The sequence below is a fragment of the Calypte anna genome, chromosome 1, assembly GCF_003957555.1.
Source record: "Calypte anna isolate BGI_N300 chromosome 1, bCalAnn1_v1.p, whole genome shotgun sequence".
Classification (NCBI taxonomy): domain Eukaryota; kingdom Metazoa; phylum Chordata; class Aves; order Apodiformes; family Trochilidae; genus Calypte; species Calypte anna.
Window position 1 is genome coordinate 123,420,986 of NC_044244.1, and position 25,218 is coordinate 123,446,203.

At 39.1% G+C, this 25,218-nt stretch overlaps 1 protein-coding gene across 1 annotated transcript; it reads right to left on the reverse strand.

The window, feature by feature from the left end:
* On the reverse strand, positions 1–25,218 carry BMX (BMX non-receptor tyrosine kinase). Its single transcript, XM_030456577.1, is given in 18 exon segments — positions 1–158; positions 1,195–1,337; positions 2,115–2,179; positions 3,834–4,050; positions 4,928–5,063; positions 5,066–5,095; positions 5,826–5,900; positions 6,310–6,437; positions 7,100–7,179; positions 8,971–9,025; positions 9,813–9,860; positions 12,950–13,082; positions 13,085–13,124; positions 18,209–18,262; positions 20,347–20,471; positions 21,016–21,097; positions 24,248–24,298; positions 25,111–25,218. Coding segments are annotated over 18 exon segments (1,728 nt in total).

The window sequence follows — 25,218 nt, forward strand, 5'->3', positions numbered from 1 at the left end:
TTAGCTCTCATACAGAAGACAGGTGATATGGAAGCAGAATGCACAGAGAGCTGTTTCTGATTCTTCTTTTTTCAGGATTGTCTTCCCTCTCTGCCTCAAAAATGATAAGGGCTGATGAAAAGTAGGATGCTTTTCTGGTAGCTAAATGAAGCAAAAAATGATGGGTATGGTTATTTAATTTTGAAATCATTCAGAAACTGTAATTTGCATTAGTTTTTCTTGATTTTAGCAAGCAGAAGTTTTTAGAGTCAATGATGATAATGAGGTAAAGAAAATTAAAACTATTTTTACTGTCTGTGATGTGATAGTTCAATCTTCTGTCTCTGAGTTAACATGTCTTCAAATATAATTTTTTTTCTCATTTTTCAGACAATTATATTTTAAAAATACTCCAAAACATCAGTTTCATCATGTGGAATCATCCATTATGTGCCAAACGCTTGTTTTTTGCTGGTGAGAAACAAGTCATTGTCCACAGACAGCTGAATAAAATTTAGATAAAGAGGAACGGTAAGTCAGGTTAATTTTTGGCACTGAAGGTGCAGATGTCTCAAAATAAAATGAGTATGATCAGCATTTGACTTACAGCTCCTAAAAGACTAAGAGGTGTGGTAATACATCCTTCTCATTCTAAAGGTGGGATTATTTCACACAACTTAAGCTATCTAAAAAGGTAGATGTCTCATCTCCATATGCTGTTAAAGATCTCTATATAGGAAAGCAGATACCTGTTATTCTCTGGTATCTAAAACAGAAAGGACAAATGACCATGGAGAGGTACCAGTAATATGGCCCTGTAATCATGGAAGAAATTTAGACAATTAGCTTAGTTCACCACCAAATTAAAAACCATTAAAATCAGGTCCAATTAGGGAAGCGTCCTATCTTGTATATTATGTTGATGTTGAATGGTATTTTGCTGTTATTTTCTTAAATACATGGTTCTGAAAAGAAGACATCCAATCTTCCTTTGTGCCATGTTTCCCCTCCCAGTTTTGTGTCATCAGGAAACTTTCTGAGGGTTTACTCTATCCCTTCATCCATGCCATTGATGAATACGTTGAACAGGGCTGTGCCAAGTACTGACCACTTGTTTCTGACCTCCAGCTGGACTCGATGCCACTAATGATAACCCTCTGGGCTTTATCTTTGAACCAATTTTTACTCCACCTTTTGTCTATTCATCTATCTCACACTTCCTAAGCTTCCCTATGAGGAAGCCGTGGGAGATGCTGTCGAAAGCCTTGCTGAAGTCCAGGTAGACAACATCCACTGCTGCCCCCTCAACTCCCCTTCCTTTCTCTGCATCAATGGGTAGTGCTAACATGAGGAAAAATCTACAGAAAATTTCTCATTCAAGTTAATGCCAATATTGAAGTTAATGACAGTAATGTCTAAACCCAGGATTTTATCAATATGAGCAAAAAGAAAACACATCACCATAAAATCCAACTTCTGATTTAATTGTATATACTGTAAACACCTTGTGAAGGGCATAAATGAGCTGTTTCTCTGCCAGTTGTTCATACTGGGAGACTAACTGAAGTTAAAGATAAGAAGCCCAGCATCTGGAAACACTTTCATCTGCTTTATTCACCATCGTTCAATGTCAAGAACAGAGGTTTGCTAATCTTTCATCAAATTGACAACTGCCACACTTTTTCTGCTGAAGGACCAAACCCATGGAAGCTGAGTCTAAGCCTAAGGCTTCCTTTCTTTTGACACCTTTTGCAGACTTTTAGAAGTACTGAATAGACTCCAGAGATTTGTAAATCATAACTTGAAAACAGCTGAAGTAGAAGTTCAAATGTTTGAAATTCCTGGGTAGAAAGTGATCAGCAAATGCATCTTATTTTTGCTGAGATTCAGGGTCACAGCTCACACAGACTGTCTTCCACTGCTGGCTTATGCACAGAGTCCACTCTGATCTCTGTGACTTACAGAAGTGCTCCTTTGACTTGGGCACCACTGATTTATGGTCTAGATCAGCCAAAGGTACTGTTTGATCTCCACTGCCAATGTTTGTTTGTTTTATTATATTAAACACTTACAGCCAGTTTTCTATATATACACTACCAGCACAGCTTCATGGGGCTCCAGATTCTTTTACTTACCTAGTCATCCCAAAGTTAGATACTTTCACGGTAAGATTGCTGCCAACCAAACAGTTCCTAGCAGCCTTTAGCAGAGAACTGAGAAAAGAGATTAGTGGCAAACATACAAAGAGGGGCAAATAACATAATTTGCAAATAATAATAATAATAATTTCTGTCCTCCAGGATTTCACTCAATAATGCTGTTCTTTGATTGAAGCAATTAAGTTTGGAACTGCAAGGGAACAGGAAATAGCTCTCTTACTTCATTCTTCAACTATGGGTTGAAAAAACATATTTTACCATTATGCCAGCTTTACAAGTAAAGAGACTGAGGGATGAGAAAACAGAGGTGGGAAATCCACCAGCAACAGCAGAAACTAAATCTTCTCTCTAAAATGGCATCTTGCTCCAGAGTCCTTTTCAGTAGCCTCAGAATTTACCAAGGTATCAAAAAGTGAAAAACATTGTAAAAAAGCTGGATTATTTGCTATGCACTATAAACAGAGTGGAGCAATAAAAGATGATTTAAACATCTTGATATATGAAAAGTTCAAGATCAGCCTAGTTATGCAAATGATCACTTGAGAGCATTTTTCTAAGGCTGCATTCTCTGCCTGCATGCTTACTAATGTCTGTAATACAGTTTGCATCTACAGTTTTCAGCCTGAAATCAAGCTTGTTTTATTTCTCTTTTCCCATGATGCACAGCCAGTGTTAGGGATGCTGACATGATTTACAACATGGACTCTGCTACTTAAGTTAACTGATATTCCTGAATCAGAGTGTGAAAACTGTTGAGGTAAGGATTTATTATCTTTTCTTACACATAAAAGCAATTATTTGAAAGCATCAAAGAGACATGTAAAATGCTACCTATAGCCCTACTGGAAAATTAGACAGGTTTGTTACATAAATTGTCAAATCTTCCAAGATACCCTGTCTTACTTTAGAGGGTAAAATACTTCTACTGACTCTGAAAGCACAGTGCACTAGAAATTTGGCTAGGTTCACTTTTTATGGGCCAATAAAATAATAGCTTATTTCCCCAATGCTGGCATTCTTGAAAGCTAAGTTTTGCCTAAACTTTCAGTCCAAGTCCTTGAGAGACCTGATCCCTTTATTGAAAGCAACTTGAAACAACTGCTTGAAAATTGGAAGAGAAATGTGTTTAAAAAGATCTAGGTAGCTGCAGACTTCCCAGGTGTGCTGCTGCTGCTGCTGCTACTGGCAATGCCCCAGAGTAAATTCCAGTTTATGTTAGTAGTCTTCACACTTTCTTTCATAAAAGAAATAGTTCCCAAATACATAACTCCCCAACTCATCAAAAAACAATCTAATTGAGCCAAATCTTACATGCTGTGCCCCTTTTTCCTGGAGGACTCACAGCATCATTGGACAGAGCCCTTTACTTCAGTGGGCTAATTTTACAAGTGGATGAAATCCTCAAGTCTAGAGCCCATAAGTTCAACCAGCACAGTATGTAGTGCTGTAGACCCGTCAGCTCAGCTCTGAAGCAGAGAATATTAGCTTGTGGACAGTGCTGTTTACATATGGCTTTAGTGCTTCTTGTCCAGAGCTTCCTTGTATTGTACCAACTGGGTATCTCTATTCAGCAGACCCCAATAGCTTCTGAGTTGAGGGTCAACAGTGGGGGTGATCTCGAGGGGTAGGACTGCCAGGTGTTAGGTCATCCCCACTGCCTTCCCTGTCCCACTTCTCCTGTAGGATAGCTCCAACCAAATCTCTCTGTATGAACTGATATCTCTTCAATAGTGCCATAGCATCACAAACATTGTAACATGTTTCCAGAAGCTGAAGGGGTTTTAATTCCTTCCCATGACACCTTAAGTTGCTAAACAAACAGCCATCAGGCATGTATTGTGTCACTAGATAGGTGGGACATGATTCTGAGCAAACACCATACAGTCTAACAAGTTTTGGATGATTAAGTTTTCTGAGAAAGGAAAAAAAAACAATAAAAAAAAATGAAGAGTCTTGTGCATTTCTGTAAATTTTGTTCTTCTAATATTAATGCAGCATACAGAGAGAAATTACTGAGATTGAATTGAGTCCCATCTTAGACTTCAAATATTCATTTTCAAGAAGTACTAAGAGTCCTTCTGCTGATTACTTTGAAACTCAGTATTGATGGCAATCAAAAGAAGGTTCAGTAATGATAAAATGATAACTTTACAGTCAAAATCTGAAATAGGTTATAGCATCACAAAAGTGCAACCTTACTAGTGGGAGAACATAGATCTGAGTTGGTTGGGCAGACCTTAGATGTTAAGGTTTTCTACTGAAACCACGTTACAAAGTTTTCACACTGAGTGTTTTGATCATATCAGGTAGTTAACTAAAGGCAGTGCATTCCTTCAGGATACAAGATATATGAAATGTTTGTATGCTTCAATTACCATCTCATGAAATTTCACAGGAAATACTAACATCTTTACCCCATCAGAGTCAGAGACTAAAACTTCAAGTGTCATGTTCATATTTCTGGCATTTCTCAGTTATTGATCTGTCTCTCATTCCTACCTGCAAGGTGGCAGGAACATCTCTCCAACCACTACTGTATAAATGCTACTGAAGTAGAGTTTTCAGTGACATGTGGAACCTCTGAATTTGTGGAAGAGATGTTAATTAAAAATTTTTTAGATGACCGTACCAATCTTTATGAAGTTCTTTTCATACCTATTAAGCTTGTGCCTAATGTACTAACCATTACTTAATTTGTTTTAAGAGGAAATTCTCTTTCCTGTATATGTTACTGATTAATGTTCACAGAGAACATTATTTGCAAATAATTAAGCAATGCCATAGCTTGCATCATGGTCTGAGCTTCTTCTATGAATTCATCTTCTGACATTGCTCCTTTTTAAGCTTCTTTAGTCAGCTTTATGGCCACATCATATTGACCCTTCCACTTTCCCAGATACACCATTCCAAATGGACCATTTCAAACACAGTTTCTTCTCATTTCATTTCCCAGATTCCTAGGGAATCGAAAGAAATTGCTTTAACAAAAAACCTGGACAAATGAAGGTCTGATATCCCCTTAAAGCAATACTATTATTTTCTCAGAAGGGTTTCAGAAGGGTTCAGAGTTGAAGCAGTAAACCTGTCTCTCAGCTTTGTGTTTGAATTATGGAAGGAGACTCTACTTTCTACAAGTGCTGTTTGCAGCTGCTTAGATTTAAGCCTTCTAAACAGATTTGAGAAAGATTTATGCACGAAACGATGATATATTTTAATGTAGAAGATTGGAGAACAAGTATTACTGTGCCAAATAATGTAGTAAAGTGAAAGAATGGCTATGACTTAGATGTGCTGAGGAAGGAAACATGCAAGGTCTTGCACAATTGTGGTAAAACTTGACATAAAATGCCTTACGAAGAGCACAACAAAAAAGTTGATATAAAAAAATGTCTTTGCATTCATGTTGCCCTTGATATAGAATAGATGCACTTTCAGGAAGGGATACCTTATTTCACAGAGCAGTAGAGTCCATGCTACACTGGGCAAGTGGAAACTACAAAAGGAGCTCTTCTTGGCCGAAAACCCATCCTTCCCAAATTGTCACATTGCTTCCTAAACAGAAACACAGAAAGTGGCCACCAAAGTTTCTAAAAGCCTGAAAGCAGTAAGAGTTATGATTTTTCTAGATAATCTTTCTTTGGTGGCCAAGACTGACAACAGTTTCAAAAAAGAAAGTTATCTTCATGCCATTTCCTAGTGAAGCTCTGCAAGGTACTTTATTTACTTGAGTAGAAACTGTATACTGGAGCCTTGTCACCATACCTACAAAGAAAACCTGTTAAAAACCACAATATATACATGAGTCTTCTGAAATCAAGGAAATACAGGGAAACTAATACTTCCCTTTCTCTGCTGTATTACAGCCATCCAGGTAATGACAGATATTCAATATTCAGCAGCTGCTGCATCACTTCACAAAATTGAAAATTTTCTGTGCTTAAGGGGTAGACCAGCAGAGTTATTGAATGGAGAGATAGTAAAATATCTAAAATCATTGTATAGTGAAAGAAAGCTACTGTATTGATTGTGAATATGTTAGTTCTACCCAAACTCTCCCCAAAATATGTTTCAATATTTACAGTATTCAGTACTGGAAGAGATACACCATAATGCTGAGAAGTCCAGAAGCTTAAGCCAAAACCAATCAAGTAGAAAGAGCATATAGGATTACAAACTGAGTTGTGCTGATGGTAGTGTATAAGCTTGGAAATTGACTCAAAACAGTAATTTTCAGCAAGGTAATACTGGCTCACAGGTGTTTTGTGCACATGGTAATGTCTGACTGTTCCTTTTTTGCTTCTGAAAAACATCACAAAGGGCAGTACATGTCAGAGCTTTGCAAAGTGCCTTCCAGCCCATGTGCTAATGGGTCAGTTAGTTGATGAGTGACCTGCAACACTACAGATGGACAAACAACCAAATATGTAGTAGATGTCACCAGGAACACATTACATTTGACTGCTTTTTCCCCCCTTCATGCCTGCTGGAGATGTAGTATGGGCTTGTAGTACGGGCTCCCAGATGTAGTATGGGCTCTCAGAACACTGAAGTCTACATACTCTAATGCAGTCTTCTGGTTAGTACTTGTCTCCCAACAATTACATCTAGAGCAAAAGTCTTTCATGTAATGCCCTTGCAATGGTTCTAGATCTAATTTTGAGTATACACCCCTTCCCACTGCCATTCCCCTACCCTTCACTCTCTTTTTTTCTCAATCTTGAGACCCTTCTATTCCCCTAGATAGTTCATGTTGCATGCCTATGTTTTGGTGAGACAATTCTGGGTCTTTGTTTCCCTGTTCAGCAGCCACTGTTGTGTATTGATTCAACCAAATTCTATGACCTGAATATGCCTGAGATTCACCTGTAACAGAGTGTAGAGATTTTATCATGGATGGGTCACACCAAGAGGTGTACCCTTAGCACATTCTTAGAAGTGGTACACATTCTTTGGATACTCACTCAGAAACCTTGCTGAATACAGACACAGTATATTTTCCTCCTTGAGTAGATTTCCAAACCATAAATGCACCTTCTTTCCCCTAATTAAAAAAAAATAAATTTACAAGGCACAATGAGGTTGGGATTAATTTAAGAGAACTTTAGGCTTTTATACTGTCATGTCTGGAAAGCAGAGGACACATGACTCATCTGAGCTCCTTTAAGGACCACATTAGGACAAGATGAATTATGAATTAACTCTATCTCATTCCTCATGTCCCCTCCATGAGTGGTACGCAATATAAGACCAACACTTCACACATCCCATCTGAATAAGAGCTCTATCTACCATGCTCTATATAATCTACCACACTTCCTTTACATAATGTGTTAGACTGATTTATTTTGTTTCCAAAGTATTTCTGAATTACTGAAATACTGTTTAAGTAGAAAGATTTTCACTGCACTCTGTTGTATTTGGACAGCTTTTAGTCTTTAGGTGGTATTCCAGTCCTAACTTTCACTATCCACTTTTGCTTCTGTTAATAGTTTACTATGCTGGACTGGAAAATTTCTTTTTCAGAGCTCATTTAACAGCTACACTTCCAATGTACTAGGAATGGCTGTTGCAGGGAGGAAAGAAGACACCTAGAGCCTCACATAGAGGCCAAGACTCATTGTTGTGAATTTCAAAGGAAAATTAATGTCCCCTTAAAGTTAACTGTTGTCAGTAGTATTCAACACCTTTTGGGATTGGGACATAACTTCCTTTCTCCAGTGATTTGCCACACTCCAATTTTAGTCCTGAACCCAAGGTGCAGGAGTAAGGGAAAGGACATCGAGCCAAGGTTGCCAAAAGGTTAAGTCATAATGGAATTGTTAGTGGCTGAGTACCAGTAAGTCTGGCTGTGTGAAAGCAACAAGCCACAAGAGGAAAACTTGTTTACACATCACACTCAAGTGCCAAGCATGTCTGAAGCTGGATCTGATCTCCTCCTGAAAGTCCTTCTGCAGTCACCTGCTTTAAAGACTTGAACACCTGACAAGGCCTGTGGTGCTTTCCATCCTTGCTCATCAGTCCAGTCACTGCTCAGTGGCCATAAAACTCTGAGTTTGATGAGGGTTGTTTGCTTGTCTGGATGAGCTCTTTTCACTTTGCATTTGTGTATCATAAAAACATCACAGAGGATTCCTCTAGACTGACCTGCAGAAAGAGCCACAGTGGAGCAAACAACACAGGGCTAACGATAAAACCAAAAAACCCCTGAGATTTGAGGGGAAATACACTCGGCTTCATTCCAAGTGTATTTTCATAGAATCATAGAATCATAGAATTAGCCGGGTTGGAAGGGACCTCAGAGATCATCTAGTCCAACCCTTGACCCACCGGAGCAGTTGCTAGACCATGGCACTGAGTGCCACATCCAGTCTTTTTTTAAATGTTTCCAGGGACGGAGAATCTACCACCTCACCGGGCAGTCCATTCCATAGCCTAATCACCCTCTCTGTGAAGAAATTCTTTCTAATATCTAACCTAAACCTCCCCTGGCACAACTTAAGACTGTGTCCTCTTGTCTTGTTGAAGGTCGTCTGTGAAAAGAGTCCAGTTCCCACCTCACTACAGCCTCCTTTCAGGTAGTTGTAGACAGCAATGAGGTCTCCCCTGAGCCTCCTCAAAGAGGAGGTCTATCATTTGTTCATTTATGTAGAAAAGCCATTAAAGCACTCAGGCATTTTTTGAGATCTGTTTATAGATGCCAAGTTAGCACTCTGTAATACTAGAGCTATTTGAAGAGCATCAGCATCCTCTAGCTACACTCTATAGCAAAGACAACAGATACAGAAACATTTCCATGATTGTTGAGGTACAAGTGATAAAGGATATATAGGACCTTCTGATGAAGGAGCTGCTCAGACTGGGTGCAGGAGATACTCCTAGCATACCAAGTGCAAAGAGAAATATGTGGCTTGTTATTTACAGGCTGATTTCTGAATAAGGCACAGTAGGCACATAAGAAATACCAGGCATTGTAAATATTTTCAGAACTGCTTTTAAAAGACAGAGAGTAGTCTTGGGACTTCTCCTGCACATGTGATTTTAGGACTTGAGATAAAAAGGAAACCATTTGTTTCCATCTGCTTCCTCTCATCAGCCCAGGGAGTCTCCTCCTGAAATATCTGAGCTCACTCAGTGACTGACTTTTTACAGTAAATCCTTAGAGGAGGATCCTGCTGCTCTAATGCTCTGCCAGGAGCTCAACCAGAAATAGTTCGCTCTGGTTTCTGCAGACTGCAACACAGCTGTCTCCCTAAAAACTGGGAGGTGCATAATTCTCCTCTAACCTTGAACCTTCTGGTTGTCATAATATTTAAGTAAACTTGGAGATCCCAGAAAGAAATGAGCCAAATACACTATGCCAGAACAGTTCAAGAAGCTTGAAGAAAGTCTCTTAAATACCAGTTCACTTTTATGAAGTATCCCATTATTAGTGTGGTAGACTGGTCTATCAAAAAGTGTTATTGGTTTGGGTTTTTTTGTTTGTTTATTTTTCTGAAAACAAATACATTTATGCCTTTGAAAGTCTATAGGCTGTGATGTTGCTGATGACAATACCTAAAATTACTATCACTGTTATGACGGGCATATGTAAAATACTATTGCTCTAGGTACAGTGGGCATGTAAAATAAAAAGACAATCTCTACCCCAAGAATGTTTTGGTTCTATATACTCACTCATGCTCAGCAATACTCTGCTCTTCTGCCAATATCTGTTCACTGACACTGCAAAGACAAAACAAAATGCTGAAATTGTGAAAAAGTCATTATGAAAAATATCTTCCTTAGGTTAAAAGTCATACATACAGTATGTACATACATACATACATACATACAGTGTTTTGAGTAGTTATGCCATGGTCTAAGGTGAATATTTTAAAAAGCTGATACAAATTTAATTGTCTGTATTTTTTAATGACTTGGTAAATGCTTACCTAGGCTTTGCTATGCACTTCAATGTGTTGGAAAGTCAAATATTCTCTGTGCATGCTGTAACAGGCAATGAAACTGCATATCCTTTCAGTAACCTTATGAAGAGATTGCATCTACATTTGCAAAATTTACATGAGAGATTTCCAAACCTGCACAACCTTAGACTCCTCACACAAATGTTCTTAGCTTTACAAGACATCAGAAGGTGTTAATGTGACAGAAAAAAAGGACTTGAAAATAACCTCTTATTCAGAAATAATACTGATTCTTATTTATGCTGTCTTTTACAGGATACTGTAAGAGTAGGGTTTGTTTTTAAGCAAACCTCTGAATCTTGTTCAGCATGGTTTACTATAAGGCAATCTGCTATGTGTCTGTCAGATTTTCATTCAAATATTTAGGTATACAATTAATGCTTACAGCGTCCTGTCATCTTCCTAAAAAGAAAAAGATGGGTCTGATGCATCACTTCAACAGACTCGGATTACTTTTAGCCTGTGCAGGGCTACTCAAGCACATACAGAGGCATGAAAGTGCTAGCAAAGGAGATTTAATGCTGAAATAAAGAGTATGAAGACTGGAATCTCAGCATCGTTGAAGTCAGTGGCAAACCCCTACTGATTTAAATGAAACTAGGATTTTCAGATTATTATTTTTTTGCATTAATGTGTGTGTCAAGAAGACAAATTGTATCTGAATCTATAACTTTCAGGAAACTTTATGCTTGGTACTGAGAAAGTTATTTAAATGAAAAGTATTCCAGAAATATTGCTTAATCTTTACTAGGATGGTGAGAAAAACACTTAGGCTGTGGGTGGCTGCATATTGATTCCCCTTGGTTCATCATCTTTCAAAGATAACTTTCTCAAGTAAGTTCTGGGTATGAAACCTTCATTCCTGCAAAATAAACACTCCACAGTTTAGCTGTAGTGCATGTGCATCTTAAATCTGTTCACTTAAAATAGTAAAAGGGATTAAAGACACAGTCACTTTTTAGAATGTCACCAACAGAACTGCTCATGGTTAAAACATATCTGCTTTTGCATACTAGGGAGAAAAATACAGCAGTAATTTGTTTTAGAAAATTACATTTCAATGATGTACTCTTTTTTTTGCTAGTCATTTAAATGGCTTCTTCCTCAGTGATTGCCTTCATCATATGGAAGATTGGAGCAGCTGTTCAACAGCTTCATTACATGCCATCTCCGTTGCCTTGATGAAGGATGCCAGCAACTAATGGGTGCCAGCAGGATATCCAAGGTCAGGCACAGAAAGTCAATAGATGGACTCAGAACTCCTCCCCACTCAGTGTCAGATGCAATTGAGAATCTAAGTGCATATGGACAGCTGAGCTGCCACTTAAAGCAGTTGGCAGCATGGCATGCTGAACCTCTGCTATGGGGGCCCTCAGGCACCTGCATTTTTAAGAGGGTGGGTTGTATGTTGTCCTCATCAGAAAAAAAAAAATAGGAGGAATAAATTGCATATTTGAAAAAGGACACAAAAGGAAGAGTTTCTTCAACAGAGATCTCAGTAGAGCAAGAGAAAACTGAGAGGGCATGGAAATGGGAATCAGGTAACTCCTGATACTTGTTCCTGCTGCTTTCACAAAAACAAGATCTTCAGTTTGTTCAAGCAAAATTAAAAGGTTTTATTATGATGTATATGTGACCTGTCCTTACAGAATCAATATTGCAAATGTCTCAGTTTCTTAGGTCAAAGAAAATAGAAAACGTCTCCCCTTTCTCTTATTCTCTCTCTGCTCCTTCATTAATTTTAGAGCCTTTTACTCAGACTTGATAAGGAGAGCTTCCCATATTATGTGCTTTTACATAGCCATAAACAGTCCAGTGAAGGCATTTAAGAGCATATATCAGCTTACTAATTTATTGTTTTCTTTAAAGTGACTGGGTTGTGTGCTGCTTTTTTCATCCAGAACCATATGCAGCTCTTTGAGTTATAAAGTACAGTCTGCCTTATGTTAAAGTTCCTTTATTTGTTGGTTTTCTTGCAGTTTGTAACTTAATCAGTGAATTATGAGTGAATTGAGAAATTTTACTTTGTTCCAAGCCAGTTTGGTCATCTTTTTTCTCCAAAATTCTTCCCTTCCATATTTCTATCATAAAATCAAACTCAGCTAGTATTGATCATGAGACAGATGAGGAATCTTATATCTTACAGGCGGCTTCTGTTTGTTGCCCTGCCTTTGTCTTCAGTGTATTCCTAAAGCTGTTTCTCATTTAATAACTGGGGAAGAAACTTTTTTTCCTGCCCCACCTGGATATTAATGAAAAATACCTTATTCTATATTGCTGAAGGGGATTTCTCCACTTGTGAACCTCAAAGAGAATATTTAAACCTTGTGCAGGCTAAGGTTTTTATGTCTTTTTGGAACAGTATTGATAAAGCTAGAGAGAGACTGAAGTGATAAGTGATTGGTGCCTCAGCAGTTCTCAGTGTTGTCCCATGCTACCAGTGCTATGGCAACAGTAATAATATTGGTCTAAAGGTGGTTTGTGCACAGAAAAGGCAACATTTGTGAGGAGAGATTTTATCCTTTTATTCACTTAAACTGAATACTTGGGGAAAAAAATTGGATAGCTTCTGAAGACAAAAGCCTTTCTTCAGGCACATGTCAAAACTAATGCCACTGGATATTATCTAAGCTGGGGTAGTAGGCAGTGACTGCTGTAAATCTTATTCAACTTGGCAGCCAAAGATAGAAATAAAAAGGGAGTTGTACAGAAGACAATGAGGCTTCTAGAGCAACATTTAGAAGCTGCTAAGGTTATTCTGACATAGGTCCTGAGAGTGTTTCTATGAAAATGAGACAGGTCAAAAACCATGGTCATGGAAAAAGGAATTCTGCAGGGCATACTTACCCTTCCAAATCCCTTACTTTCCACCAGTCAGAATCTTCCTCTTGCAATACATAGTATTTATTGCTTCTGACAAGCTGGATAGCTGAATTTCCTTTGGATTCGTTGTCACATTGGGCCACAGCCATATTCAGGACTTGCCTGGTGATAGTACCTGAGGCAAGCTTCTATGCTTCCTCTTTTGAAGACAGAAGGAATAAAATTATAAGGATGTGCAGCACAGGGTACAGTAAGAAATAAAATGACATGTGCATGATCACTTGCATACTCAACATGTAAGATATTAGACAAATTAATCAAAGCTAAGAATATGGGCACAGACAAGCAACTTTTTCTCATCCATTGAGAAGCACAGCCCAGATGCTGTTGTCCACATTTGTGAGACAGGTGAGAACAGAAGCCAAGTTCCCTGATAGTGACACCAGAAGCAATTAGCTCTGAGTGGAAGGTGACACTGCTGTATTAGGAAGCTCTCATTACCAGAATTACATGGTAGACCTCACATGCATCAGAAGCCTGTAATCTGTCTGAAGCTTATATTACTTAATGAACTGTTGCAGTTCATGTACTTTGGACACCACGTGAGCAAATTGTACTTCACTGGAACTGTGCTGATTTCCTATTGTATAAAAGACCCCATCACAGTATTATAGAATAATTTTGATTTTTTAAATGGCTTTTGATCAGCAGTAATACCAAATGCACCCTCAGTAAGTTTGTAGCTGACACTAAGTTGAGAGGGAGTGTTGAGCTGCTCAAAGGTAGGAGATAGGTAGGAGACACTGGACAGGTTAGATAGATGGGCTGAGGGCAATGGTGTGAGGTTTAACAAGACCAAGTGTCAGGTCCTGTGCTACGGTTGCAATAACCCCAAGCAATGCTACAGCCTTGAGAAAGAGTGTCTGGAGAGCTGCCTGCTGGAGAAGGATCTGGGAGTATTGATGGATAGTTGTCTGAACATGAGCCAGCAGTGTGCCCTGGTGGGCAAGAAGGCCAATGACATCCTGGCCTTCTATCAAAACCAGTGTGTCATGCAGGAGTAGGGAAGTGATTGTGCCCCTGTACTCAGCCCAGATGAGGCCACAGCTTGAGTATTGTGTTCAGTTCTGGATAACACAGCATAAGAAAGATGTTGAGGTCCTGGAGGGTGTCCAGACAAGAGCTACTAGGCTGCTGGTTAGGAGGTCATGTTGTACCAGGAATGACTGAGAGAACTGGGGTTGTTTTGTCTGGAGAAGACTCAGAGAAGAACTTATTGCTCTCCACAGCTACCTGAAGGGAGGTTGTAGAGATGCCAGTGTTGGTCTTTTGTCCCAGGTAACTAGCAATAGGACAAGAAATAGGTTAAAGTTGTGCAAGAGGCTTGGGTTAGATATTGGGGAAAATATATTTACTGAAAGAGTGGTGAGGCATTGGAATTGGCTTCCCAGGGAGGTGGAGGAGTTGCCATCCCTGGAGGTGTTAAAGAAGTGTTCAGATGTGGCACTTTGGGATATGGCTTAGTGGCTGTGGCAGTTGGATTACGGTAGGACTCGATGATCTTGAAGGTCTTTTCCGAACTTGATAGTTCTGTGATTCTATCATTCTATGAAGACAATAGTCATTAGTCAATTGTTATTACTAATCACCAAAAGCAAAAAGCTATGGTAATTCCAAATAGTTTCCTTTTTTACCATGTTTTATAGAAGTTTCTCTGCTAAGCATGTTGGGTAAAATGAATCTCTCTCCTTGGAGCCTAACTTTCCCTGTGCAGAGTTAAGTAGGTGTAGGTATGTAACTATGGGATTCATTTTCCCTAGCTTTGACCTGTGTCTTCATGTGAGATGTGTCATCCTTCAGAAGTGTCTACTTCTTGTCAGTGGTTGTTGGGGAGTTCTATACAAATGGCCTGGATGAGAAGGGAATCTCTCTGCATTAAAATTAGATGACAACAATCAAATCATGCAAAAGAGCTCCTAAAATTAAGTCACTGAAATGCACTTAGAAATTGACCAAATGTCATAACTGAGAAAATCCAGGCATCATAATTCTTAAGAGCAGAGGAAACTACACTTGAAACATTGACAGCAAAGGAAGATTTAGGAGAAAGGATTCCAAATGCCACCACTGTAACTCAACGCCAGGGACGAATGCCAAGTGTCCTGAAGCAGGCTGTGATTCCTCTAAATGATGTTCGAGTAACCATGGCATTGTCTGTTTGCTTGTTTTCTCTTTATTGACATTTCTTGTAAGTTGGACCATAGGCGGTTCCGTGTAAATATAAGAAAAAGTTTTTCCACTGTGTGAGTGACAGAGCACTGGAACACGTTGCCCAGTGAGGTTGTGGAGTCTCCTTCTCTGGAGACACTCAAAACCTGCCTGTACACGTTCTTGTGTGACCTGCCTCAGGTTATCCTGCCCTGGCAAGTGGGTTGGACTCAATAATCTTTTGAGGTCCCTTCCAGCCCCTGACATTCTGTGATTCTGTGTGATTCAGTGTAATTTAAACAAGCCAAAGAGCCAAATGAATGCTTGACTGAGTCCACTGAGCCAGAACAGCACAATGATCTCTTCCTGCAAACATACAAAGCCTCAAATTGATCTCACTGAGCTCTAGTGGAGTGACTCATTCTTTAAAGAAGTATCTCACAGCAAAGTTATCTTCATGTGACTAAAAGGAGGTCTGTTACTCATCAAGAACTACTACTTGAACCCAATAAGGATGGCTCCTGTCAGTCATATCTGACTTTGGTGGAAAGGAGCTTATAGATTGAGGGCCTGTGCTTGGCAGGGTTCAAGTCCTAGGCTGCCCATCTAGTCCAGGAGGACTAGAGTTTTCATAAAGACAAAGAAAAATATTATATAGAGATTAAAACTCTTTTCTTTTTCTATCATCAATTGATGTTAGAGTAAGCTGGTAAATACTGAAGGTGTTTATAATCTGATGTGCACCTCTGATATTTGGCTCTGGCAATTTTTGGAGATTAAATTTCTCTTTCTTAGTTTCCTGTTTTTCTGGTGGAATAATCAGAGTGTCATCCACTGATGGACCTTTCATCTTTTTTTGTGAACAGAAGAAATTGCAAAGCACTGGCCAAAGCAAATGGTTTAAAGAACTGTTATCACAGAAATGAGTTTTTCTTAGTACAATTTGTCAGGGAAAAGAGCCAGCCAAAGATGAGCACATCAGGGTTGCACCCCTTTGGTCTTCACTGCTGGGTGCGTATCTTTCTGGTGCAATATTATGGATGGACCTCATCTGTAACCTGGTACAAATTAATGTCCTTCCTTTTGTCCATATATAAGAGTTTCCCATTTGTAGCACTGATTGGAATCTCCAGAGCATTTACGAGCTGTAAGTAAGTAAATCTTATTATTTCCTTTATGATAGCAGTGATATGATATTTCATATCAATAACTGTGCCACTCTCATCCAGAGAGAGCTGTAGGTGACAGTCTAGTGACCTCTCTAGTTACCAAGACTCTCCCGTCAGCTGTGATGTAGGTAGTGATTATCTGCAGTACTGTTATCCCTCTGTACAGCTGGAAGAATGTGCTGGGTCATCTCAGCTTCCATAAAACTTGTCCAACACATCATAATGAGCAGGTATGTGTGTGCACTCAGAGGACTCCCATCTGTTCTGCTGCAATACTGCTCTGATCTACACAAACCATTTTCCATGGCAAAGATGATGGATGGCAGGCAGCAGGAGAAGTGAGAGTTTCTCAGGCAGGAACCTCCTGCTTCCTTCTGTTATCAAATCACAGGGTAAGTTCTCACTCATCCCTATGAAGGGACCTCAGTGCCCACTATCTTTTGGAATGGCATCATTTAATAGGAAGCAGCACCTCTGTGGGAGACCAGAGGTATGATGCTGAACTGATGAGAAGGACAGAGTCATCACAGGTGCAGGATGTAAGAGTGCAAAAGCAATGCCTCATGCAAAATGCAATGCCTCTGGTCAGTTTTGTCTGTATGCAAAAATAATGCCTTGGGTCAGCTGGGAAGAAGGCAAGGGAGCAAGACTTGCAGAGGGTGTAGGGGTGAGGGACATGAACAGAGAAGCAAGTGGAAGGCAGGCTGGGGATATGGTGGTATGTCTGATGGACAAACTTCTGTAGGTGAAAAGGCAAAGTGAAAATGTGCTGAAATCTTATAGAAGAAGCTCTGTGACTGAATATAGACCGTTTCTCACCATGAGAAGACAGTATTAATCTTCCTAACCTGATAATTTCATATAGCTTAGGAAAATAAAGTCAAGTTGTTCCAACCAGATACAGTAGTTATTATATCTGCACTTACCACTGAACCTGCTTTTTTTAGAAGTACCCATCTAAAAACTGTCATGTCCTTGCTTTGTAAATTTCCTTTTCAAAATATCTTCTCAGAACTCAAGCAGATAGTAAAATAAATCAAAAGAGCCTAGCAGAACCCAACAGTTTAGCAGCAGATTTGCATGACTGATGATCTCTCCAGGTAAACAAAGCATTTCCTTATGGAAGCCAGGCAAAGCACACCATGATATTCAAAAGAAGTTATGCTGCTACATGCTCACAAGGCTATTACTTTCAAATCTCATTATCAGAAAAAATGTTAAAAGCTTCTTTGTTCATCGTTTCTTTGCAAGACTTTGTTGTTGTTTTTTTTTTTCCTTAAATCTTCATTTTACAACTCTTCTGATTTTATCTTCTGTCTTTTGATAATCTATGTATTTCTTAAAGCCCTGACTGTTCATGTCAACTGTACACATAAAAATTCCAGCTGTTTTTTCCTTTTTCTTTAAGTTGTTTACTAATTAGCAGAGAGAAATAGATTAGCTAGGAAACAGACTCAGATTGTATTCTAAAGACACAGAACAGAAGATAAATTGAAATAAAGCAGGAAATGCAGATTTAATTGTCTGAAAACCTGACTGGTTCCATTTGGAGAAGGCTGTGTAATGATGTGTGAATGCACAGTCAGACCACAGTGTTAGTCCTTTTTTTAAGAGATAAAAGCATCATATCTGAAGCCACTTCAGTCTCTTCTATCCTCTTGTCATTGCTACCTCTTCCAGTTCACTCTCAGTCTTTACCCTGCTGACTGCTGACCTGTATTAGTGTATTGAGGCTGAATCAAGCACGAGTAGTATGAGACAGACTGACAGACACAAGGATGCTGAAGCCACACTTCAGATTCCAATAAGTGACTATTTGCTGTTATCCATTCCATCTCACAGCCCTCCCTAATATGCCTCTCTAAGTATGCCAGGTCTTTCTCTGTACTAAAAGATTTTCACCTACCAGTGTTGTAGGGACTGGAGGCAGTGGTTTCACAGACCCAGTTGTACAACACATCTAGTCACATCTAGAACAGAGGGAAAATTAAAGGAAAAGAAAACAAAACCCCAAACATTAAGGATTTATTTCTTAAGGCTTTCTCACTTGCAGATCTATGCAGCAACAGCATCAGGACAGCTGAAATTTCACCTCCCCAAGGTATCTACATGTTTTAGCTCTGTAATTTACAACCTTCTCTTAATTTGAGCACCATCTCAATGTCTTTAAAAAAACCATCAACTATTGTTTCACTGAAGCCAAAATAAAAACTCAGGGAAATTTGCTTTTGTATTTTTCCCTGTTCTCTTAGGTCATTTGATTGCATACAGAGGCAGACACATGGATGCTTTATTTCTATTTCTTTTTTTTTTTTTTTTTTTTTTTTTTTTTAATTGTTTTATTGATACTTTTGGTCTATGAAGCAGTGATTAAGAAATTCTGCTTTCAGTTACTCAGTGGTTACAAGGCTGAAGATATCTAGAGTTTTAACTACACAGACACTCTCCCTCTGCTCTGCACAGTTCTGTTAGCAACTCCAGGAACTTATTTAGGAACAATTTTAGAGGAGTTATGGCACGTTATCCTGTATGCATTATTACCTCAGACGTAAATAAAACTGTTTTTAATTATTCTTTTGGCTAAACCATCTATATTTGGTAACAAGACATGTCCTTTTGCTTGCAATAGGCTGGCCAGATTTGCTTTTTTAATGAGCAGTTTTGAAGCTAGATGAAGCTATTCAAATTATAGTAACAAATTAAGTGACAACTCTACATTATTTCAGGTTACAAAATGATGAATTCTGCAGTATTAGTAGATAAGCCTGTGTCATAAATATCCATTTTTCAGAAACAAATGCCTGCTACAGGAAGTGTCACAGATCTAAATAAGGTTCCTAACTGCTCAAACCTACATTTTTGGGTTTAACTTTTAATTCTGTGCTTGTAATTTTTGATGACTGTAAATGCTTAAGAGCAATTGAAATCGGTGAATCTACCAGGTGAGGCAGTACAATCTCGAACTGTTAGTACCGAACAATTGTTGATGGAACAATTCGACCATAAGCCCTGGGCTGTGTGCAAGGACAGTGCTGCTTAAAGCATATTTTGTAACCACAAGGAACAGCACGTTAGAACACTCGAAGGTTAAGGAGTAAGCAAGACGATTAGATTAAGGGACTCGGCAAGATAGCAACATCCACGAAGAAGCTCGAATGTGTGAAAGATAAGCTTTGTTAGTTAATTGTTGCTAAATGCTTTGTAGCCAATCAAGTTAAAACGTGTGTAACGAGATGTAGAAATCACCAATCAGCAATATGTATACGTGGCACTAGCTCTTAGATTAGTGTATAAATATTGCCTTCTGATTCAATAAAGTTGGACATTTGTTTGCATCAAACTGAGTCTCCGTCTCGCATCTGTTTGCATCAAACACCCACTGCGACAACCAGGGCTCTACAATTCCAAGTAATAAGTCTTTAAAAGACTGATGCCCAAATAGTCTTAAGTTGTTGCTCTTTCTCCCAAACTTGTCCTTTCCCTGTTAAGTGTGTGCACAGACACGAGAGAATTCCCTTCTGAAAATGTGAAACCTGGCAGGGTATTGCTTCATAAATTTTCCTCTTTCAGCTTTACAGATAAAACCTAAAACCCCTAAATAACTGTGACTAAGTTCTACAAAAAATAATTGAGAAAAGCATGCTAAAATTAAAAAAATCTACAAATTAATCACATTTTTTTGAAAATAATATCATACAATTATATAATACAAGAGGTTTACTTCTATGTAGTTATGAAACTATTGTTTTACACTCACACATGCACATTCTTGTGCAGAACTTCTACTGTTCTTGCCCATTCAGCTTATAGGACCTCATCACTAACTTTTTGATCAAATACAGCAGCTGTAATTTAATGTATTATTTCCCTTGGTTATACTATAAGCAATAAAGTATTGCAGCTATGATGTTAAAAGGAGCTTACGACATACATGAAAAGATGTAAATAGATTAGCTTTTATAGAAATCACACTGCTTTAAATATTCTTATGATTTCATGATACTGTGGGAAACATCAAGACTAGTTAAAGAAATAAATTTATACATTACATTTCTCCCAGATTGTACATCTAGGGGCTGCTTTACAGGTCTGGTTGCAACAAAGAAATTTCCCTTTGATGAAAAATCTTTCCTGGTACTTGTTTAGTAAATCAGAATTGTCTTTAATTTCTGGAAAGCACAAAGAAACCAAAGAGAACACTGAAGGCTGCAGAATGGGAATATCCCTTAAGATCAACAGATTTAACTGCACAAAACCATGGGATGCAAAAGTGGTTGCCACCTTAGAGATTAAAATGCTTACCCTGGTTACATTTTAATTTCTATACCATATTCCTCTCTGTAAAATGCTTACCCTGGTTACATTTTAATTTCTATACCATATTCCTCTCTGTAAACTCAAGTCTGAAATCCATACCTCCCTAGCTACCTGTTTCTTTAAGAAAGAAACCTGACTGTCAAGGAGTTACAGTACAATACAAAAAAACACCTGAAAGACAAAACAGAATCCAGCAGCTATGATTCAAAAGCATGGATATACTAAAGTTTTCACTATCAATAATAAAACCAGTTAAAATAAAACATTTTCATATATCAAAATATGGTATTTTCCTAGAACTACCTACTGGAAGAAAATTATATTACTGGATACTCAATTTGACATATGACAAATCCAAACTAATATATATCTTGGTACACAAAGGAACAGAGCTACCTTTATGCAAACCTGCAAGCTACTGCTCCCAGATTTCCTCATCCAGGCCATAAACATGGAGAAATCCACCCTTGTGTGGACTCTGGAAGAGGTTAGGAAAACCAGCATAGTGAGATTATCCTGCCAGAAAGCCTGTTACCATGCAGGAGGGAAAAGAAGGCAATGGGAACAAAAAAATAGCCTTTGTGGTCCCACATTGATCTCCTGTAACTTAGTAATGTTTCTTAGACATCTCTTATTGCCATCTCATAAAAAACACATTGTATGCTGTGAATCATCATGGGTGGGAAGGACCTTCAAGATCGCCAAGTCCCACTGTCAGTCCTGCACCACCTTAACCACTAAACCATCTCCTGAAGCACCACACTACCCTGTTTTTGAATACTCCCGGGGATGGTGACTCCACCACCTCCCTGGGCAACCAGTTCCAATGTTTCACCACTCTTTTGGTGAAAGATTTTTTCCTAATGTCCAATCTGAACTTACCCTGGTGCAACTTGAACCCATTTCCCCTTGCCCTATCACTATTCAGTAGGGAGAAGAGGCAAACACCTGCCTCACTACAGCCTCCTTTCAGGTGGTTGTAGAGAGCAATAAGATCTCCCCTCAGCCTCCTCTTCTCCAGGCTCAACAGCCCCCTCTCCCTCAGCCTCTCCTCACCAGACCTGTTCTCCAGACCCCTAATCAGCCTGTTTTCCCTTCCCTGCACCTCAATGTCCTTCCTACACCATGGTGCCCAAAACTGCACACAGTAGTCAAAATGCAGCCTCACCAAGGCTGAGCACAGGGGTAAAATCTCTTCCTTGGTCCTGCTGGTCATGCTGTTCCTGACACAGGCCAGGATGCTGTTTGACTTTTTGGCCACCGGAGCACACTGCTGGTTCATGTTCAGCCCCTCAGCACCCCCAGGTCTCTCTCTGCTGGGCAGCTCTCCAATCACCCCTCCCCAAGCTCACAGTGCTGCTGGGGTTGTTGTGGCCAAAGTGCAGGACTCAGCATTTGGCCTTGTTGAACCTCACACTATTGGCCTTGGCCCATGGATCAAGCCTGTCTAGAGCCCTCTGCAGTGCCTCCCTACCCTCAGGAAGAACAACACCTCCACCCAGCTGAGTGCTGTCTGCAAACTTACTGAGGGTGCACTCACCAAATCACCAATAAAGATGTCAAACAGGAGCAGCCCCAGCACTGAGCCCTGGGGAACACCACTGGTGATCAGCTGGCAGCTGGATTTAACTCCATTGAACACAGCTCTTTGGACCTGGCCATCCAACCAGGTTTTTTTATCCAGTGAAGGGTGTGTATTTAATATATTTATGTATTTTTAAACTTATATATTTCATCTATATATACAAATACAAACATAAAAAGTTACTGCCTTAACCAAAGTGATTTGTGTCCTGAAACACAATTGCAGAAACAAAAGGGCAACATCAGTTTCTGGATATTCCCATCTTCTGTGCACAAGAGACCTTACAGCCTGCACGTAAACTCTTTCTTTCTGCTTCACTTTTTCCACAGTCATCTGCCAGCTTCTGGCTTGTGTCACACAAGGCCAGATCCAGTGCTCACTGAGGCCAGAAACCTGTCCGTGACAGCATCCGATAACAAATGCTGAGGCAGAGTATACAGCCAGAGCATCTGTACATTAAACAGAATCCTGATGCAAAGGTGATGAATTTGTACTTACGAGAGGATTTTCTCCTCTGTGAATTCATTCAGTTAATTTATAGCAAATAACTAGTATCTGCAATGTCCTGAAGTAAGCAGTCCTATAGTGTAGCTACACAAGATGGACAGAGAGATGCTTTTGCTTGTTTGCATCCTGTCATCTTCAGCTTTATTTGATGCCTACCTAACAGTTAATAACACCTACTTTTATTTTTGGATCATGTTTAGAAATGGGCTGACTGTGTGTCTGTGTTAGGTCAGAGTATCTTTTCCCTTGTGGATGCTCCTTTTCAGTCATCTGCACTGGATTTCAAATTCCACTTTATTGCTTTTGTTTGTTAGGCTGAAGAGCTCTTGTTATTAAAGACATATTCCCCCTGGTAAGTAAACATGACTGATCAATTTCCTTCCTGTCTCATTTTAATTTAATTAAATCATGGAGCCCTGTGAGATTTTCTCTTGAACATGTAATTCATCCAATCTATTACTCACTGTCAAGTCTCTCCTTTGACCTCTCTTCAGTTTGCAACATCTTTCTTCACCTAAAGTCACCAGATCTAGACACAATATTCTCCTGCTGACCACAGCAGTGTTGAAAGATATTGAATGCTTTTACTCAGCATGTGCCTGCTTCCATATTCCAGGCTGCCATTAGGCCCTTTGGCCACAGCTTCACATTGGGAATTTATGTTTATCATAAGTCCTCTTTGCAGATATTGCTTGCCAGAGCTGAGTCCTCCACACTGTAACTGTAGCATCTTTCTTTTCCCCACTTAACCAAGTTATGTATTTCTGAAGTAAATATGCTTTAGCATAAACATGGCATTCAGGGAGAGGGGAAAGGAAGACCGGAATGACACCTAGGATCAACTAGACAGCAAAATATTAAGTATCTTGCATGAGGTGGCCCTTGGGCATGGCAGTCATTGCAGGGTAATGAATTAATGCACTACTCAGCAAACCCTGTTTAGACTCCAGCAGCCTGCTGTATATCTCACTACCTATGGAACTGAGTTTGATGGAGGCTCCAGGAGGAACCTAACTGAAGCAGATAAGAGGCAGAAAATTTGAAGCTATGTTATTCTTATCACATTTAGCTATTGAACAAGTGTACTGCTTTGTGCAGTTGCATCTTCTGATACAAGGCACAGCCTCGGGTTTCCTGACTCGGGCACAATCAGGCAGGGGTCAAATCCTGCACTTGGTATTGAGGCAAAAAAACCCCAAAAACCAAAACAAAGAGGAGAGAGATAGTAAGGAATAACTTATTAAGTGCTTCATTCTGGCTCTAAAATGAATTATAATCACATAGTGTAGTGATATATACATACAAGGTAATAGACCTTTGAGCATAAAAGAAACAAGGCTTGATCTAGATTCTATTGCAGTCAATTAAAAATATTTCAGCAAATCACAGCTTCAGTAATAGGTACTGATTTTATATTTTTTGGCTTAAGTATCAGTAACACTTGTCAATACCAGGTATCACCACTGAGGACAGGAACACTAAGGTTGACTGACATATATCACATGAAATGTAAATTAAACAGATTTCATGGCTAACCTGAAAAGGGTATTGTCTCTCAGGAGGTGTTGATTCCTCAAGATTCACCATCTTTCATATGTCAGTTGCAAGAATTACAGGACACAGCCCTACATCTGACAAAGCATCTGCTGCAACTGCAGTAGTACAGGGGGAAAAGAAGTAGGAGGAAGTAAGGGTAAAGTACCTTAAGTGCAAACCAGAAGCCTAGCTGTGGCATTTATAATTTTCTTAAGGTAAATGGAGCTCATTCTCACTCAGCTTCCCTACAGTTTTGAAATGGGATGTAACTCACAGGAGAAATTCTAATAAATGAAAAGGAGGAAAAACTTCAAGTTTCCTGGGGCATATACTTGCATTCCTAATGGGAGATCTGAGTGAAAAATCTCCCTTTTGTGATATATGATCACTCCTCAGGAAACAAGGGTAGTTTAACCATCTGCTTTGTGCAGCTGAAGGATGAGATTCTAGACTAATTAAGCCTTGCATATGTAACTTCTGAAGCCAGTTATTCACATCAGTTCAGAGGGAAGCCTGAACAAGGAAAACATCACTATTCAAGCCAATGTTTAAACATATGTCAGTGTTAATTACTTGCTCAAGTTTTCTTTGGAAGGACACAAACAGATGCTTGATGGTAAGCACAACTGTAAGAGTTTTTCTGAATAGAGACACTCTTAAGCCTATGGCTAAATGCTTTCCTGAACTGAAAGTAGGATTATAAACCCTATAATTCCACTCAAAACAAAGGACACTTGTTGTTCTAAGACACGATGTCTGAGTTTCACAGAAGAAAACCAGAGGACTAAGGTGACAATGGAAAATTATAGAACAGTTTACTTAAAAATTTTTTTCTTACCCCTTTGTCATATTCATAGGTAAGAAAGGGTTGCTTTTGTCAGAACAATCTTTTTTTTGTAATTAATTGGTGATATTTTTTTCTTCTGTTGTGACTTCTTTAAAAGAAGTTTTTCTAGAATTTTCTTCTCCAT